Below are 20,798 nucleotides of genomic sequence, written 5' to 3'. Positions count from 1 at the left end.
AAGTACGGTACACTCACCAGCCACTTCCGTGCAGCATCGCAATCTCCTCCAGTCTGCCAGTCAGCTGATCTGTGTAGAGAGCGGTGAGCACAGCGATGACGTCATCGCTGTGCACGCCGCTAGTCACGCAGGTCAGCTGACCGGCAGACTGGAGGATGAGCGATGCTGCAGAGAAGTGGCCGGTGACGGCTCCACACAGAGCGGCGCTGCTGCCGCCACAGACAGGAGGAGGAGCAATGCTGCATGGAGCGAGGAAAGGGGAGTATAAACATTTGGTGTTTTTTTCCTGTGATGGCATAATTGGGGGCCAATATAGCAGGATTGGGGGCCAATATAGCAGGATGGGGTACCTTAGCAGAGAATTTGGGGACATTGCCCCCATAACAGTGTCAGCAGCAGATCCTCGCCCCATTACAATGTGTCATGACCACATTTTTTGCTTAAAATTTAATTTTCCTCCTCTAAAACCAGGGTGTGTCTTATGGTCCGGTGCGTGTTATAGTCCGAAAAATACGGTACTTATCTTGGCTTAATTTTTAATATCCTTAAGATATGTCACACACTTCAGATCGGTGGGGGCATCAATCAGCTGTTTAATGTTGCTCAAGCAAGTGCTGCAGCTTTTTCAATGTTTCCTCAGTTTACTTGCATGCAATATTCTTACAATATTGCAGCATTGCAATTCAAAAAGGTCCGTGGAGCCTCTGTTAGGAGTCTCAACACAGATAGTGGTCAGATATCCCTCCAGGAAGGACCTAGCCAAGGACTGGCTCTTTTTAGGAGACCACCATAACCACCATGTTAAGTGGCCCTTTTAGTCAATATCCAGCTCTTTGACAAGTTTAAAGATATAACAAGGGAAATACCAAGGCCAGGTATCCATCCACAGACAGGTGTTTCGGGGTATTGCCCCTCATCAGTGTGGAGTATTATTCTGGCCAGGTGGGAGCAATGCCTAGTAGACCAGCAAGACAAAAGAATCACTGATCTCAGGTAGACCAGCCAGAGAAAACCCTGCCGGCAGCCACTCCTTGGCTAGGTCCTTCCCGGAGGGATATCTGGCCGTTTTCTGTGTCGAGACTCCTAACAGAGGCTCCACGGACCTTTTTGATTTGCATACTTCCCAGGGGGCAATGCACCTAGGATTTCACAGTGTTGAGCGCCCTCGCTGGCTGCCGGCAGTGTTTTCTCTGGCTGGTCTCCCTGAGATCAGTGATTGTTTTGTAATATTGCAGCATTGTTACACTAGTCAGCACTGCCACTGCTAATTTGCTAGTGTTCAGGTAAACAGAACATTGTAAACTTGTGCCATGGCCTCCACAAAGAGCTAGGCTTTCAAATTTGGTGATCCTTAAAAAAAACTGTGGAAACCAATAATATTTAGTAAACTGCTTTTTGAGAAAAATTTAATTCTGTGGGTAAAGCAAAAAAAATCACATATATTTGGTTTTATGTTTTTGAATAGGATTTTGAATTCATGTACAGACCTTATGAAGGTAAGGATTGAAGGGTGAACAGTGTCATCTTATGCAGAGGTGGTTTTATTTTAATATGTATATACATAAAGTATGTATTAAAAAAAATAAAAAAATGTATCATTTAAACATAATTATGTATTGCTCAATATAAATGAGGAAAGGTTAAAGACCACACGCACATGTGCACCACAATAGTTTGCTCTGCTCTGAGCAGAGCAGGTCAAAGTGTGCTTGCACAGGAACGCCTTGACGGCCTGTGTGGATGATGTAAGACACGTCATCTATACTGGGCTGGGTAGGGTAGGAGAATTGCGGAGATCGCAGCAGAGAGGAGGCACAGGACCGGAGAGAAGCAACACCCATTGGACCGGATCCGCCCCTAGATGACTATTATAAGCAGGGGTGTAACGACCGCGGTCGCAGCGGTCGCCACTGCGACCGGGCAGGTTTGGGGCCCACGGCCGGCGCCCGCCGTTCAGAGAAACAGCCGGCTCCTCTCAGCTGTTACTTTACTTTCAAACAGTAGTGCTGCTACCGGGGGAGGGGGGCCCGTACTCAGAGGATGCCCAACCGGAGCTGTGCTACTTTTAACTATATCGCCGCATACAGCGCGCCGATGTAGTTAACATCTGCGGTAGTGCTGGGAAATATGATTTCCCTGCACTGCTGCATGAGCGCACGCGCTAGACATCAGAGTCCCAGCGTGGTGACGTCACCCCAAAGCGGCGGGTCTTTGATATCTTGCGTGCGCGATGAGACTGCTCTGATCCGTCGGCGCTGGGGCCACCAGGAGAACCCTGGAGTAGGTGAGTATGATGGCTTTATTTGTTCAATGCAGTATGGGGGGCATATATAGATAGCAGCGTAGGGGCCAGCCTGGGGGACATAGATAGATAGATATATATCTATCTATCTCTCTTAGAACTCTACTGACCAACGTCCGGAGGGGGGCCCAGGTCTAAATTTTACCGGGGCCCATTGCACTCTAGTTACGCCACTGATTATAAGTGATGTTTACGTTCTACAGATCATCCTGGGCTCTTATATACAGTGTTCTGGAATGCTGTATATAAGAGCTCAGTGGTAGTGGCTCCAGCTTATAGTCGCCAAATCTGGTGACAGGTCTAATTCATTAAAGGGAACCTAACTATGGTTGAATTCTTGCTGAAGGGAACCGGTCACAAGTTTTTTCATATAGGAGCCAATAACACCACCTTACTCTGTGCCTGTGCTGCATTTTAAAATGCTGTATATATTGTATCCTGACCCCCTGTATAGCCCCAAAAACACCTTTTTTAAATAGCTCCCACGCTGCATACAAAACCAACCGGTCCGGTCCAATAGGCATCAATTAAGCGGTTCCTGCCTCTCCTCTCCACTGCTAATTGCCATCCTCCAAATATGATTGATATGGATGATGCACCTGCTTCATCCATATCGGTGAACGAAATCTCCTGCCCGTGCAGAGAAATTGCTGGTTTGCGCAGGTGCTTTTTGCTCTGCCCTACTGCATGCAGAGTCTGAAGCCTAACTGCATGTGTCAGCACACATTTCCCACTCCTTATTACTGGAACCATTTGAAATGAAGTGCAAGTGCATCTGCGCGAACAGTGATGATGTCCCTGTGCCAGGTGCAAGATTTAGCTCAGCTATTTTGATGATGCAGGACGCGTCAGCCACATCAATCGCATCAGGAGGATGGCAATTGGCCACGGAGGGGAGGTACAGGAGCCACCGCAATAAAGCCCATTGGACCAGACCGGTCGGCTTTGCATACAGCGCGGGAGCGATTCAAAAGGTTTCTTGAGGGCTATACAGGGAGGGTCAGGACTAGAGTTGAGCGAGTACCTAACTATTTGTACTCGCTACGAGTACTTTCTTTGTCGCTCCATTTTTTTTTTTTTCCCTTTTTTCTTCCCTTTTTTTTTTTTTCTCTGGATTCAATTGTATTTGTGCATTGATCGTTGGGTATGGAATATTTACTACATATGTTATTCTATCATTTCTAAGGAACAGGGCAATTATGACAATGCATCTATATTGTGACACACTCTCTTTGGTAATAGTTCACGTCACTCTGATTGTTATACATCTATGTATTTTTCATGTAGCTTTTATTATATGAATATTATAATGTAACATTCAAGCAGTGTCTTTTGATATGAGAGAACTGTTATATAATGTGCCTATCTTTTGTTTTTATATTCTATTTGAACCCATGTACCTGTAATGTGTTGATACGTCTTGAGCCAGTGGATCCATCATGGGTTAACTCTGAGGATTTCAGCAAGAACCAGCACCTGTTTGTTTGGAGGACTTTTTCATGTATGGGTATAAAGAGGACTCAGTTCACATAGTAAAGCCACTTGACAAAGGCTACACTCCAGTAGCCGAAACGCGTCACAGTTGTGTCAATATCCATGGAGGACTATGTCTTAACTGTTCATATGTTTATATGACCGTTTTTATTGGAAACCAAGCAGAATAAAGCACCTGGAAATTTGCTGACGTGTTTCTCCTTTTTGCGCTGGGCAGAACTCTTCCCTCTTAACTATTTGTACTCGCTATACTCATAACGAGTACTTTCTTTGTCGCTCCATTGGGAGACCCAGACAATTGGGTGTATAGCTTCTGCCTCTGGAGGCCACACAAAGTATTACACTTTAAAAAGTGTAACCCCTCCCCTCTGCCTATACACCGTCCCGTGGATCACGGGCTCCTCAGTTTTATGCTTTGTGTGGAAGGAGCCACACATCCACTCATGCATTCTCATACTTAGTTATGTCGGTTGGAAGAAAAGAGGACCCCCACGGGGTCCCCGGCATGTTCCCTTCTCACCCCACTATGTCGGCGGTGTTGTTAAGGTTGAGGTACCCATTGCGGGTACGGAGGCTGGAGCCACATGCCGTCTCCTTCACCATCCCTTATGCGGCTCTGGGAGAAGTGGGATCCTGAGCGGTCATCCATTTGCTGGGACCGTGCTCCATCCGCAGCCCCTGGTGGAACCTGCCGGACCGGAGCCTCTTCAACCTCAGGGACCGGGCCCTGCAACTTAAAGGTACTCTGTGTCCCCATAGGGGACTGTGCAGGGAGCGCACCTTCTTCCCGGAAGCCGCGGTAGTGTAAAATTGAGGAGGCCGGTGGACTTCCGCGCCGACCGTGCCTGCTTGTCGGGCGCGGCCTCAAATTTAGTCCCCGGCTTCACCGCGGCCTAGTCGCGAAAATCCCGCCCCCGGGCCTGCCTGTCAGGGGTAAGGGCGGGATTATCGACATAACGTCGGATGTGAGGGCTGGAGCATCCTGCATGTCTTCCTCCCCCCTCACTGACCACTGTGGGGACCCCAGATTCCCGCTCTTTGCTGGCGCCGCCCTCGGCCCCACTCCTCCCCTGAGAGCTCCGGCGGCCATTTTCTGGCTTTCTGCCGGTGGATGCTTCAGTGAACAGCTCTGCAGCTCCGGGGGATCCACGGCAGGGAATCTGGAGGACACACTCCGCTCGTTAGCGGTCGGTAAGCCACACCGGTCACCCGGTGCTGGTCCCCCTTGTGTGCCGGAATAGATACATATATATATATATATATATAATAGATATATATATATATCTGTTCGGTCAGGTTGTATACCCTTTTCCCATATACCCTCAGTGGTCACTCTCCTAGGAGACAACAGCATGTCGTCCACAAGGAGCAAAGCTACTAAGGCACAGGTTTTTTTCGCGGCCTGTACCTCTTGTGGGGCTATGTTACCTGCGGGTTCCACCTACCCTCACTGTGAGCAATGCTCGACTCCGGCCTCGCTTGCTCAGCCGGAGCCTTGGGCACTGGTGGGCCCCTCGGCTCATGTAGACCCTGAGCAGGCTGCAGGGACAGAGTCACCGGTGTTGGCCTCTTTTGCTGAGAAACTCTGTCACTTTCTCAATCCATTGCACTGTCTATGGACAAATGGTCTTCTAAACTCCTTGAGGCATTGCAGTCCAGACCGGACCTTCCACAGGCCCCGGCCCCTGTTAGCTCGTCTCCTCCAGGCCCCTCTCGGTCCGCGCCGCAGCGCGCTCCCAGGTTGGCCCCTAGGTCTCAGGCGGAGGACTCCTGCCCGGACCGCAGTCCCAGACCGGCTAAGCGGTCTCGCTGGGACTCTTCCCCGACTTCCTCACGCTGCTCGGGATCCCAGCTTGAGGACTCTGGAAGACGAGGCGGACGTGGGAGCTCAGGGCTCTGACCCTGACTTTGCCCTTAACCTTGATACACCTGAGGGGGACGCCTTAGTAAATGATCTTATCTCGTCCATCAACCAGGTGTTGGATCTCTCTCCCCCGCCTCCTCCTGTAGAGGAGTCGGCGTCTCAGCAGGAGAAACACCAGTTTCGGTTCCCCAAACGTACGCGCAATACGTTTTTTGATCACTCTAACTTCAGGCATGCTGTCCAGAAGCCCAGAGCGGTCCCGGACAAGCGCTTTGCTAAACGTCACACTGACACGCGTTACCCCTTTCCATCTGAAGTCGTTAAGGGTTGGGCTCACTGTCCCAAGGTGGATCCTCCAGTCTCCATATTGGCTGCTAGGTCCGTGGTGTCTGTTGCAGATGGCTCATCCCTGAAGGATGCCACTGACAGACAGATAGAGCTCTTGGTGAAGTCCATCTATGAGGCCACGGGCGCGTCTTTCGCCCCGGCCTTTGCAGCCGTGTGGGCTCTCCAAGCAATATCGGCTTGTCTGACTGAGATTAATGCTGTCACACGGAATTCTGCTCCGCATGTTTCGTCTTTGACCTCTCAGGCGTCAGCCTTTTCGTCCTACGCCATGAACGCCGTTTTGGACTCCACTAGCGGTACGGCGGTAGCCTCTGCTAACTCCGTGGCAGTCCGCAGGGCCATGTGGCTGCGCGAATGGAAAGCAGACTCTGCTTCCAAGAGGTTCTTAACCAGTTTGCCCTTTGCTGGCGACCGTTTGTTTGGCGAACGATTGGATGAGATTATTAAGGAATCCAAGCGAAAGGACTCCTCCTTACCCCAGTCCAAACCTAAGAGACCTCAGCAGAGAAAAATCCAATCGAGGTTTCGGTCCTTTCGTCCCTCCGCCAAGCCCCAATCCTCTTCGTCCAACAGGCCGGAGAAAGGCCAGAGGAACTCCTATGCGTGGTGGTCCAAGTCACGCCCCCAAAAGGCCGCAGGAGGCACTGCCTCCAAGACGACCTCCTCATGACTCTCGGCCTCCCCTAGCCGCATCCTCGGTCGGTGGCAGGCTCTCCCGCTTTGGCGACGCCTGGTGGCCACATGTCCAAGACCGATGGGTGAGAGACATTCTGTCTCATGGTTACAGGATAGAGTTCAGCTCTCGTCCTGCGGCTCATTTCTTCAGAACCTCTCCGCCCCCCGCTCAGGCCGACGCACTTTTTCAGGCAGTGGACGCTCTAAAGATAAAGGAGTTGTGATCCCCGTTCCCCTTCAGGAACGTGGTCGCGGATTTTACTCCAACTTGTTCGTGGTGCCAAAAAAGGACGGGTCATTCCGTCCCGTTCTGGACCTCAAGCTACTCAACAGACATGTGAGAACCAGACGGTTTCGGATGGAATCTCTCCGCTCGGTCATCGCCTCGATGTCACAAGGAGACTTCCTAGCATCGATCGACATCAAGGATGCTTATCTCCATGTACCGATCGCACCCGAACATCAACGTTTCCTGCGTTTCGCCATCGGGGACGAACACCTTCAGTTCGTGGCATTGCCTTTCGGCCTGGCGACAGCCCCACGGGTTTTCACCAAAGTCATGGCATCCGTCGTGGCGGTCCTGCACTCTCAAGGCCACTCGGTGATCCCCTACTTGGACGATCTCCTAGTCAGGCCCCCTTCTCGGGTGGCGTGTCAACAAAGTCTAACCGTCGCTCTGGCGACTCTCCAGCAGTTCGGGTGGATCATCAACTTCCCGAAATCCAAGTTGACACCGACCCAATCACTGACTTACCTAGGGATGGAGTTTCATACCCAGCAAGCGTTAGTCAAGCTACCGAGCGACAAACAGCTTTCTCTGCAGGCAGGGGTGCAATCACTTCTTCGGAGTCAGTCACACCCCTTAAGGCACCTCATGCACTTCCTGGGGAAGATGGTGGCAGCTATAGAGGCAGTCCCGTTCGCGCAATTCCATCTACGGCCACTCCAATGGGACATTCTCCACAAATGGGACAAGAGTGCGGCTTCCCTCGACAAGAACGTCTCTCTTTCCCTTGCAACCAAAACATCACTTCAGTGGTGGCTCCTACCCACTTCTCTGTCGCGGGGAAAATCCTTCCTACCCCCAACCTGGGCTGTGGTCACCACGGACGCGAGCCTGTCAGGTTGGGGAGCGGTTTTTCTCCACCACAGGGCTCAAGGAACCTGGACTCCTATAGAATCATCCCTTCAGATCAATATCCTGGAGATAAGGGCAGTATATCTAGCCCTATTGGCTTTCCATCGGTGGCTGGAGGGCAGGCAGATCCGTATCCAGTCGGACAACGCCACTGCCGTCGCCTACATCAACCACCAAGGCGGCACTCGCAGTCGTCAAGCCTTCCAGGAAGTCCGACGGATTCTGCAGTGGGTGGAAGCCACAGGCTCCACCATCTCCGCAGTTCACATCCCGGGCGTAGAAAACTGGGAAGCAGATTTTCTCAGTCGTCAGGGCATGGACGCGGGGGAATGGTCTCTGCACCCAGACGTGTTTCGAGAGATCTGTCGCCGCTGGGGAACGCCGGACATCGATCTCATGGCGTCACGGCACAACAACAAGGTCCCGGCCTTCATGGCACGGTCTCAGGATCACAGAGCTCTGGCGGCGGACGCATTAGTCCAGGATTGGTCGCAGTTTCGACTGCCGTATGTGTTTCCCCCTCTGGCGATGCTGCCCAGAGTACTACGCAAGATCAGGTTCGACTGCCGTCGCGCCATTCTCGTCGCTCCAGACTGGCCGAGGCGGTCGTGGTATCCGGATCTGTGGCATCTCACGGTGGGTTAACCGTGGGCACTTCCAGACCGCCCAGACTTGCTGTCACAAGGCCCCTTTTTCCATCTGAATTCTGTGGCCCTCAACCTGACTGTGTGGCCATTGAGTCCTGGCTCCTAGCGTCTTCAGGGTTATCTCAGGATGTCATTGCCACCATGAGACAGGCCAGGAAGCCAACGTCCGCCAAGATCTATTACAGGTCTTGGCAAATCTTCCTATCCTGGTGCGCTAATAACGGTTTTCCTCCATGGCCATTTGCCTTACCCACTTTTCTTTCTTTCCTTCAATCTGGAATGGACAAGGGTTTGTCCCTCGGCTCTCTCAAGGGCCAAGTATCGGCGCTCTCCGTGTTTTTTCAAAAGCGTCTAGCCAGGCTTCCACAGGTCCGCACGTTCCTGCAGGGGGGTTTGCCACATGGTCCCACCTTACAAACGTCCGCTGGAACCCTGAGATCTTAACAGGGTTCTGACGGCTCTTCAAAAAACACCTTTCGAGCCGCTGTGGGATGTCTCTCTCTCACGTCTTTCGCAGAAGGTGGCCTTCCTAGTGGCAGTCACATCACTTCGAAGAGTGTCTGAGCTCGCAGCGCTGTCATGCAAAGCCCCCTTCCTGGTTTTTCACCAGGATAAGGTGGTTCTGCGTCCTGTCCCGGAATTTCTCCTTAAGGTGGTATCCCCTTTTCATCTCAATCAGGATATTTCCTTGCCTTCCTTTTGCCCTAATCCAATTCACCAGTGTGAAAAGGATTTGCACTCTTTGGATCTAGTGAGAGCACTCCGGTTCTACGTGTCTCGCACGGCGCCCCTGCGCCGTTCAGATGCGCTCTTTGTCTTTGTCGCTGGCCAGCGTAAGGGCTCTCAGGCCTCCAAGTCAACCTTGGCTCGGTGGATCAAGGAACCGATTCTCGAGGCCTACCGTTCTTCCGGGCTTCTGCTCCCTTCAGGGCTGAAAGCCCATTCTACCAGAGCCGTGGGCGCGTCCTGGGCATTGCGGCACCGGGCTACGGCTCAGCAGGTGTGTCAGGCAGCTACGTGGTCTAGTCTGCACACTTTCACGAAACACTATCAAGTGCATATCTATGCTTCGGCAGACGCCAGTCTAGGTAGGCGAGTCCTTCACGCGGCGGTTGCCCACCTGTAAGAGGGGGCCGTTTTCGGCTCTCTTTATCGAGGTATTCTTTTACCCACCCAGGGACTGCTCTTGGACGTCCCAATTGTCTGGGTCTCCCAATGGAGCGACAAAGAAAAAGGGAATTTTGTTTACTTACCGTAAATTCCTTTTCTTCTAGCTCCTATTGGGAGACCCAGCACCCGCCCCTGTGCCCTTCGGGCTGGTTGTTCTTTTGTGTACACATGTTGTTCATGTTGAATTGTTCTTTTGCAAGCCAGTGATTTAGGGTTTTATAAGTTCACCCTTGGTACACTTTTTTCCTGGTGTCCGTACCAGGCCACTGTTTTGCGTGTTACTAATTGCCTTCCATCTGTCCTCCATTTTGTATGACTATTAATGTGACCAATTGTACTATACTTGTATTGTTGATATTTTTGTGCAATAAAACTTTAAACTGTTTTTCAGCAATTGCTCAGGTTCTCCTCTTTTTGCAATATCTTTTGAGTTGCTGTGAGCCTTTGGTGGTTTTCCACCAGGCTCTCATTTTGTTCTGAATTTGTTTCCCATGGATTTTTCTAAAGTACTTGTTATGAGTATAGCGAGTACGAATAGCTTAATACTCGCTCAATTCTAATCAGGACACTGTATACAACATTTTAGAATGCAGCACAGGCACCGAGTAAGGTGGGGTTATTGGCTCAGATACGAAAAAACTGGTAACAGGTTCCCTTTTTTTTTTTTTAGAACTTTTTAATCTAAATTTAATCCTAAGACTATCATTGGGGTGTCCTCCTTTTTGCTACATAGTCTTGAATGAATTTGTTAAAAAAAATTACTTTCTTGGGTGTGCAAAATAAGATAAATGACCCATGTTTGTGTGTTTACTTTGCATTATGGTGTCCCATAGAAAATGTTAACCTTTTAGTTTTCTTTCAGAATTATCTTAAAAATCTATTAGGTTGTCCTCATTTATGCCGAGCACTAAATACAGTGCCTTGCAAAAGTATTCGACCCCCCCACCCCCCATTTTCCAATATTTTTCCCATATTTCAGGCTTCAAACATAAAGATAAAATTTTAATGTTATGGTGAAGACTCCACAACAAGTGGGACACAATTGTGAAGTTGAGCAAAATTTATTATTTTAAACTTTTGTACAGAAGAATAAAGTGAAAATTGGGGCGTGCAGTATTATTCGGCCCCTTTACCTTCAGTGCAGCAAACTCACTCCAGAAGTTCATTGAGGATCTCTGAATGATCCAATGTTGTCCTAAATGACTGATGATGATAAATATAAGCCACCTTCTCTGTAATAGTCTGTGTTCTGTTTAAAGCGCAGATAGCATCATGAAGTCCAAGGAACACAACAGGCAGGTCCGTGATACTGTTGTGGAGATTTTTAAAGCCGGATTTGGTTACAAAAAAGTTCCACAACTTTAAACATCCCAAGAAGCGCTGTGGAAGCTATCATATTAAAATGGAAGGAGTATCCTACCACTGCAAATCTACCAAGACCCAGACGTCCCTCAAAAATGTAATCTCAAACAAGGATAAGACTGATCAGAGATGCAGCGTTGGGAGAGTCTGTCCATAAGACAACAATCAGTCGTACACTGCACAAATCTGGCTGTTTATGGAAGAGTGGCAAGAAGAAAGCCATTTCTCAAAGATATCCATAAAAAGTGTCATTTAAAGTTTGCCACAAGCCACCTGGGAGACACACCAAACATGTGGAAGAAGGTGCTCTGGTCAGATGAAACCAAAATCGAACTTTTTGGGCACAATGCCAAACGATATGTTTTGGCGTAAAAGCAACACAGCTCATTACCCTGAACACACCATCCCCACTGTCAAACATGGTGGCAGCATCCTGGTTTGGGATTGCTTTTCTTCAGCAGGGACAGGGAGGATGGTTAAAATTCATGGGAAGATGGATGGAGCCAAATACAGGACCATTCTTGAAGAAAACCTGTTGGAGTCTGCAAAAGACCTGAGACTGGGACGGAGATTTGTCTTCCCACAAGACAAGGATCCCAAACATAAAACAAAATCTACGATGGAATGGTTCACAAACGTATCCAGGTGTTAGAATGGCCAAGTCAAAGTCCAGACCTGAATCCAATCGAGAATCTGTGGAAAGAGCTGAAAACTGCTGTTCACAAACGCTCTCCAGCCAACGCCACTCAGCTCGAGCTATTTACAAAGGAAGAATGGGCAAGAATTTCAGTCTCTCGATGTGCAAAACTGATACATACCACAAGCGACATGCAACTGTAATCACAGCAAAAGGTGGCGCTACAAAGTGTTAAAACGGACGAATAATATTGCACGCCCAACTTTTCAGTTTATCATTTTTTATAAAAGTTTAAAATAAGCAATAAATTTCATTCAACTTCACAATTGTCCCACTTGTTGTTTCTTCACCATAAAATTTAATTTTTTTTCTCTCTTTGAAGTCTGAAATGTGGGAAAAGGTTGAGAAATTTAAAGGGGCAGAATACTTTTGCAAGGCACTGTATGTATGCACAGGAGGTCCTGATATTGGCCTGAAAAGCAATATTTAAAACTTAAAATTATTTTTCTTACTCAGTGAACATCTGGACAATATGCACATATATCAATTTACATACTTGCTGGGTTTACAGTATTATGCAGATATATTTTGAATTTGATCTATAGTGATATAGATATAGAGATGGAGCGATTGAGATAGTTATATATAATAGTGAAGTCTATATTTTGTTTTTTGCTATTGTGATATTAATCAGAATTCTATGTCATTTTTTTTCCTCTTTAATTTAGGCCATCAGACAACTTGTTATAACCTCAACTGATTTACAGAAGGAAATTGTGGAGAGCGGAAGAGTATGCATCATTTTACTTGTCACTTTATATCCGTTTTCATGTATTCCTTAGTTTTTGTGGGGTTTTTTGTTTTTTTTTCTCCAACAAAGCATTTAGAAACCGCTTATATTGTTTATGTAGCGCTTACTATTATATATGGCAAGTAACATGGTGTTAAAGTCAATGGTTTCCCAACCCCTGCTTGCTACTATTATGCATATTTAATAGGTATAGTAGGGAAAATAAGTATTTGATACACTACCAATTTTGCTAGTTTTCCCACTCCACTCCAAAGAATGGAGAGGTCTGTAATTTTTATCGTAGGTACACTTTGATAAAATTTAAAAAACAAAATCCAGAAAATCACATTGTTTGATTTTTACATAATTATTTAGCATTTTACTGCATAAAATAAGTATTTAATCCCCTACCAACCAACAATAATTCTGATTCTCATAGACCTGTTATTTTTTTTCTTTAAGAAGCTCCTACTCTAGGATCAGGATCTCTGACCCTATGTTATGCTGCTCTCAGATTAGGTGGCAAAAACCTGCTGATAGATTCCCTTTAAATGTGATTGGCTTTCTGCTGTAAAGGATATAAACTTCTATAAAGGCCTTTTTTTTTTTTTTTTTTACTTTGCAACAAATACATATAATTAAGAGACATTACTGTCCTGACAAAGACTTGAACAGTTTGGCTTTTCTATATCCTCTTGGCATCACAGTCCATAGCAGACTACAGCAAGGAATTAATAGTAGATCCACCGAATGATTTGTCTTGATTGCTCTTTGTCTGGTAACTTTCTCTGCTCACCTGAACGTTTAGGCTACGTGTGCACACTGCGGATTTGTTTCTCTAGCGGAAAACGAACTTTCTGGCAGAAAAATGCACCTAAGTGCGGAAAAAACGCACCAAAAACGCATGTGTTTTTAACGCAGTTTGGTGCGTGTTTTGTGTGGCTTTATAGCGGATTTGTCCCTTCGGCTTTTTAACATTGAACACTGAAAAACGCTGATAAGAAGGGACATGCTACTTCTTTTTGCTGCAGATATTCTGCAGCAAAACATGTAGGGGAAAAAAAACGCAATGTGCGCACAACATTTTGGATTTCTTTTTCGCTCCTAATTGGGAGACCCAGACAATTGGGTGTATAGCTACTGCCTCCGGAGGCCGCACAAAGTACTACACTTAAAAGTGTAAGGCCCCTCCCCTTCTGGCTATACACCCCCCCGTGGGAGCACGGGTCCCTCAGTTTTTTGCTTTGTGCGAAGGAGGTCAGACACGCACGCATAGCTCCACTGTTTAGTCAGCAGCAGCTGCTGACTATGTCGGATGGAAGAAAAGAGGACCCATACTTAGGTCCCCAGCATGCTCCCTTCTCACCCCACTTTCTGTCGGTGGTGCTTGTTAAGGTTGAGGTACCCATTGCGGGTACGGAGGCTGGAGCCCACATGCTGATTCCTTCCCCATCCCCATTAGGGCTCTGGGTGAAGTGGGATTTTACCGGTCTCCAGGCACTGAGACCGTGCTCCATCCGCAGCCCCTGGAGAAGCCGCTGGATATGGAGCTGAGTATCGTCAGGGACATGGCCCTGCTCCGTCAAGGTACTCTGTGTCCCCGTGCATACGCGCGCACACCGCAGCATTGCTGGGTGTGTTAGTGCGCCGGGGACAACAGCGCTGCTGCGCTTGTGCCATTTCCTCACTTCAGCTTAGCTGAGTGGGTAGACTCAGGGAGAACGGTCGCGCCGGCCGCTGGGACTGCGACGCGGCTGGGACTTGTGGTGCGCCGGGGACTTCCGCGCTGGCCGTGCATATATCACGGCCGCGCTTATTACTACAGTCCCCGGCTTTTTGCGGCCTAGTTCGTTCGTTCCCGCCTCCGCACCTGCCAGTCAGGAGGAGGGCGGGACGCTGTACAGAGCATCAGCGCTGAGGGCTGGAGTCGTTTTTACATACTCCAGCCCTCACACCAGGCACAGTAGGACGCAGTTTCCCGCTCTTTGTTTGTGGCACGCCCACGGTCCGCCCCTCTTCACAGAACGCCGGCAGCCATTCCTGCCTGCACGCTGAGCTGCAGAGGGGAGACGGGGAGACCCAGACACGGGATTCTACGGCCTCATACCCGCTGTTCAGCGGGCGGTAAGCAGCCTCAAGGGCTCACCCCCACTTGTGCCGTTTGTATACTGAGTATTTTGTGTTTGCAAATACTTTGTACTGTACGGTCGCTGGTGATTCTCGGCTATACCCCCTCCTAGATTACAAGGAGGCAACAGCATGTCGTCCGCAAAACGCAAGGGTGCCAAGGCACAGACATTATATGCTGCCTGTACCGCATGTGGGGCTGCTCTACCGGCAGGTTCCACTGACCCCCATTGTGTGCAGTGCTCGGCTCCTGTGCAACTTGCACAGCCGGGGCCTCTGCTGGACGTGACCCAGGGTGTACCACCTGTGAATGCTGTCCAGGTGACAGGAACGGAGTTTGCAGCTTTTGCTGACAGATTGTCTATGACCATGTCAAAGATTCTTGAACCATTGCAGTCTAGACCAGTAACTCAGACCATGGACACTGTGGCATCATTGCTCCCTGGTCCCCCTCAGCTGGAACACTTCCAAGCTCCGGGGGTGTCACATGCACCCCAGGGTGACGATTCTGACTCGGACGACAGTCCCAGACAACCTAAGCGGGCTCGTTATGAGGGGCCCTCAACTTCGTCTCACTGGTCAGGATCCCAGCGGGACGAATCTATGGGTGATGAGGCGGATGTAACTGATCAAGATTCTGATCCTGGGTCCGCTCTCAATCTGGATACACCGGATGGTGACGCCATAGTGAATGATCTTATAGCGTCCATCAATAGGATGTTAGATATTTCTCCGCCAGCTCCTACTGAGGAGGAGGCAGCTTCACAGCAGGGGAAATTCCATTTCAGATATCCCAAGCGTAAATTAAGCACTTTTCTGGACCACTCTGACTTTAGAGATGCAATCCAGAAACACCACGCTTATCCTGAGAAGCGGTTTTCTAAACGACTTAAAGATACACGCTATCCTTTTCCCCCTGACGTGGTCAAGGGTTGGACCCAGTGTCCCAAGGTGGACCCTCCAATCTCCAGGCTTGCAGCTAGATCCTTAGTTGCAGTAGAAGATGGAGCGGCACTTAAAGATGCCACTGACAGGCAGATGGAGCTCTGGCTGAAATCCATCTATGAAGCTATTGGAGCGTCGTTGGCGCCAGCTTTCGCAGCCGTATGGGCACTCCAAGCTATTTCAGCTGGGCTTATACAAGTCGACTCGGTCACACGTACATCTGCCCCGCAGGTGGCACCATTGACCTCTCAAATGTCTGCATTCGCGTCTTACGCGATTAATGCTGTCCTGGACTCTACGAGCCGTACGGCGGTGGCGTCAGCCAACTCCGTGGTTTTGCGCAGAGCCCTGTGGTTGAGAGAATGGAAAGCAGATTCTGCTTCCAAGAAGTGCTTAACCAGTTTGCCTTTTTCTCGTGACCGATTGTTTGGGGAGCGTTTGGATGAAATCATTAAACACTCCAAGGGTAAGGACTCATCCTTACCTCAACACAGACAAAACAAGCCCCAACAAAGGAGGGGTCAGTCTGGTTTTCGGTCCTTTCGAGGCTCAGGCAGGTCCCAATTCTCCTCGTCCAAAAGGACTCAAAAGGATCAGAGAGGCTCAGATTCTTGGCGGACTCAGTCACGCCCAAAAAAGACAGCAGGAAGAACCGTTACCAAGACGGCTTCCTCATGACTTTCAGCCTCCTCTCTCCGCATCCTCGGTCGGTGGCAGGCTCTCCCGCTTTGGCGGCATTTGGCTGTCACAGGTCAAAGACCGTTGGGTGACGGACATTCTGTCTCACGGGTACAGGATAGAGTTCAGCTCTCGTCCGCCAACTCGTTTCTTCAGAACTTCCCCACCGCCCGACCGAGCCGATGCTCTGCTGCAGGCGGTGGCCGCTCTAAAGGCGGAAGGAGTGGTGACTTCCGTTCCTCTTCAGGAACAAGGTCACGGTTTTTACTCCAATCTGTTTGTGGTGCCAAAGAAGGACGGGTCCTTTCGGCCCGTCCTGGATCTAAAGTTGCTCAACAAACACGTAAAAACCAGGAGGTTCCGGATGGAATCTCTACGCTCCGTCATAGCCTCAATGTCTCAAGGAGATTTCTTAGCATCAATAGACATCAAAGATGCTTATCTTCACGTGCCGATTGCGCCAGAGCATCGGCGTTTTCTACGCTTCGTTATAGAAAGCGAACACCTGCAGTTCGTAGCGTTACCTTTCGGGCTGGCAACAGCCCCTCGGGTCTTCACCAAGGTCATGGCAGCAGTAGTAGCTGTCCTGCACTCGCAGGGTCACTCCGTGATCCCGTATTTGGATGATCTACTTATAAAGGCACCCTCTCAAGAGGCATGCCAACACAGTCTGAACGTGGCACTGAAGACTCTCCCGAGTTTCGGGTGGATTATCAACTTTTCAAAGTCAAATCTAACCCCGACCCAATCACTAACATATCTTGGCATGGAGTTTCATACTCTCTCAGCGATAGTGAAGCTTCCACTGGACAAGCAGTGCTCTCTGCAGACAGGGGTGCAATCTCTCCTGCAGAACCAGTCCCACTCCTTGAGGCGCCTCATGCATTTCCTAGGGAAGATGGTGGCAGCAATGGAAGCAGTCCCTTTCGCGCAGTTTCATCTGCGCCCTCTACAATGGGACATTCTCTGCCAATGGGACGGGAAGTCGACGTCCCTCGACAGGGATGTCTCCCTCTCTCAGGCAACCAAGGACTCTCTCCGATGGTGGCTTCTTCCCACCTCATTGTCAAAAGGAAAGTCGTTCCTACCCCCATCCTGGGCGGTGGTCACGACAGATGCGAGCCTATCAGGGTGGGGAGCAGTGTTTCTTCACCACAGGGCTCAGGGTACGTGGACTCAGAGAGAGTCCACCCTTCAGATCAATGTTCTGGAAATCAGAGCAGTCTATCTTGCTCTGCGAGCCTTCCAACAGTGGCTGGAGGGCAAGCAGATCCGGATTCAGTCGGACAATTCCACAGCGGTGGCGTACATCAACCACCAAGGGGGAACACACAGTCGACAAGCCTTTCAAGAAGTCCGGCGGATTCTGACGTGGGTGGAAAACACAGCATCCACCATATCCGCAGTTCACATCCCAGGCGTGGAAAACTGGGAAGCAGACTTTCTCAGTCGCCAGGGCATGGACGCAGGGGAATGGTCCCTTCACCCGGACGTGTTTCAGGAGATCTGTCGCCGCTGGGGGATGCCGGACGTCGACCTGATGGCGTCACGGCACAACAACAAGGTCCCGGTTTTCATGGCACGGTCTCACGATCACCGAGCTCTGGCGGCAGACGCCTTAGTTCAGGATTGGTCGCAGTTCCGACTACCTTATGTGTTCCCACCTCTGGCATTGTTGCCCAGAGTGCTCCGCAAAATCAGGTCCGACTGCCGTTGCGCCATTCTCGTCGCTCCAGACTGGCCAAGGAGGTCGTGGTACCCGGATCTGTGGCATCTCACGGTAGGACAACCGTGGGCGCTACCAGGCCGTCCAGACTTGCTGTCTCAAGGGCCGTTTTTCCATCTGAATTCTGCGGCCCTGAACCTGACTGTGTGGCCATTGAGTCCTGGATCCTAGGGACCTCAGGTTTATCTCATGATGTTGTTGCCACCATGAGACAGGCTAGGAAACCATCCTCCGCCAAGATCTACCACAGAACGTGGAAGATATTCTTATCTTGGTGCTCTGCTCAGGGAGTTTCTCCCTGGCCATTTGCATTGCCGATTTTTCTTTCCTTCCTGCAGTCTGGGTTGGAAAAAGGTTTGTCGCTTAGCTCCCTTAAAGGACAAGTCTCTGCGCTATCCGTATTCTTTCAGAAGCGCCTGGCGTGACTTCCTAAGGTACGCACGTTCCTGCAAGGGGTTTGTCATATCGTTCCCCCTTACAAGCGGCCATTGGAACCCTGGGATCTGAACAAGGTTCTAATTGCTCTCCAGAAGCCACCTTTCGAGCCTATGAAGGAGATTTCCTTTTCTCGGCTTTCACAGAAAGTGGCTTTTCTGGTGGCGGTCACGTCTCTTCGGAGAGTGTCAGAGCTGGCGGCGTTATCTTGCAAATCTCCCTTCCTGGTGTTTCACCAAGACAAGGTAGTACTGCGTCCAATTCCAGAGTTTCTTCCCAAGGTGGTATCTTCCTTTCATCTCAATCAGGATATCACTTTACCATCTTTGTGTCCGCATCCAGTTCACCAATTTGAAAAGGGTTTGCATCTGTTGGACCTGGTGAGAGCACTCAGGATCTACATTTCCCGCACGGCGCCTCTGCGCCGTTCGGATGCACTCTTTATCCTGGTCGCTGGTCAGCATAAAGGGTCGCAAGCTTCCAAATCCACCCTTGCGCGGTGGATCAAGGAACCAATTCTTCACGCCTACCGTTCTGCTGGGCTTCCGACTCCTTCTGGACTGAAGGCCCATTCTACCAGAGCCGTGGGTGCGTCCTGGGCATTACGGCATCAGGCTACGGCTCAGCAGGTGTGCCAGGCGGCTACCTGGTCGAGTCTGCACACTTTCACCAAGCATTATCAGGTGCATACCTACGCTTCGGCGGATGCCAGCCTAGGTAGACAAGTCCTGCAGGCGGCGGTGGCCCACCTGTAAGAAAGGGCTGCCTGACAGCCCGATCGTGAGGTATTCTTTTACCCACCCAGGGACTGCTTTTGGACGTCCCAATTGTCTGGGTCTCCCAATTAGGAGCGAAAAAGAAGGGAATTTTGTTTACTTACCGTAAATTCCTTTTCTTCTAGCTCCAATTGGGAGACCCAGCACCCGCCCTGTTTTTTCTGAGGGTATTTGTTTTTCGGGTGCACATGTTGTTCATGTTGATAAGTTACGTTCTCCGATATTGTTTATCGGATTGAATTTGTTTTTGAAACAGTTATTGGCTTTCCTCCTTCTTGCTTTTGCACTAAAACTGAGGGACCCGTGCTCCCACGGGGGGGTGTATAGCCAGAAGGGGAGGGGCCTTACACTTTTAAGTGTAGTACTTTGTGCGGCCTCCGGAGGCAGTAGCTATACACCCAATTGTCTGGGTCTCCCAATTGGAGCTAGAAGAAAAGGAATTTACGGTAAGTAAACAAAATTCCCTTCTTTTCATCGACTTTGCTGGGGAAGGACTGCAGGAAGCTTATGAACAAAAACTGCACCAATTCTGCAGCAAAAAACGCTGTGTGCGCACAGGGCTTTAGGCTGATTTATAACCAAATCAAGGGTGACATTCGATATGGCCATAAAGTAGTTTTAACTTTTTTTTTTTTTTTTTTTTCCTTCCCCCTTGGATTCATGTGGGCTGGGAAGTTTTTGTTTTTTGTTTTTGTTTTTTTTTTTGTTGTTTTTTTTTTTTTTTTAATCATGCTTGTCTAGTCTCTCATCTCTCCCTGCTGCTAACGTTTGGTCGTCTGCTTGCTTCTTTTGGTCTCACTTCAGTGCTAGTCCCCCTTTAGTCACTCATCTAGCAATTGCGGTGCCAGATAGGCCTTGACGTGTGTTCTGATGTGCTGACGTGGCTTTTTTCATCATAATATCAGAGTGGGCATTGAGGCCTAGCCAGGACAAGTGAAGAGGAGCCTGAGACTGTAGCAGAGGGTGGCGGCTCAGGGAGCCAGTAGAGGACCAGCAGAGCAGGGAGCTGCAGGAATAGTCGAATGGCTAGGGGAGTATGAATATTTACTTTGTTTTCCGTTCTCAGTCCATCCATTTATTATGCTTTTGAGTTAGGAAGTAATAAATTGCTTTCTTTTCATACAATTGAGACTCTTTCAATTTGCATCAATTTGATGCACATTGAATTTCCCATACAATTTTGAGTAACGATGCTGAATTTGAGTTTTTGAAGAGGCTTAAGAGAATACAACACACACATTAAGCCATATTGCAATGTAGGTTGAAGATCTTAAGGCAAGTTTCACACATTCGGTACATTCATTTACAGTGGAAGCGTGACACCGTGCGGTTGTGTGCTTCATGCACAACTGCATTTGTCCGCATGGTGTCGCACTTCCACTGTAAATGAATGTACTGTACTGCATGCGTGCCGCATCGGATGTGTGAAACGGGCCTAAGAGATGTCCTCTCCTTATTAATTTGTCATATGGCACAACTGCAATGCAATCAAGAAAATTCAGCTGCTGCAGCTCATTTGCAGGGAGAGATCTTCTGGACATGGAGCTGAGGAAGAATTGTTGGTATGGGACGACACGGCTGGAAGAAGCAGCTCGCAGAGGGCAGCATAGATTAAATGTAACTTTAGTGGTGGTGCATTTTATTTTACCAGCGCTGCATCCTATATCGACAATTCTTCCTCATG

At 49.2% G+C, this 20,798-nt stretch overlaps 1 protein-coding gene across 1 annotated transcript in view; it reads left to right on the top strand.

The window, feature by feature from the left end:
* Positions 1–20,798, top strand: part of HIP1R (huntingtin interacting protein 1 related) — a 291,478-nt gene that overhangs the window by 213,136 nt on the left and 57,544 nt on the right. Inside the window, exons 25-26 of the mRNA XM_075323022.1 lie at positions 1,466–1,496; positions 12,366–12,428. Coding sequence (XP_075179137.1) covers positions 1,466–1,496; positions 12,366–12,428 — 94 coding nt within the window. The remainder of the gene's footprint in view (positions 1–1,465; positions 1,497–12,365; positions 12,429–20,798) is intronic.

This window comes from Anomaloglossus baeobatrachus, chromosome 1, assembly GCF_048569485.1.
Source record: "Anomaloglossus baeobatrachus isolate aAnoBae1 chromosome 1, aAnoBae1.hap1, whole genome shotgun sequence".
NCBI classification, from domain to species: Eukaryota; Metazoa; Chordata; class Amphibia; order Anura; family Aromobatidae; genus Anomaloglossus; species Anomaloglossus baeobatrachus.
This window is presented reverse-complemented; position numbering and strand designations above follow the sequence as displayed.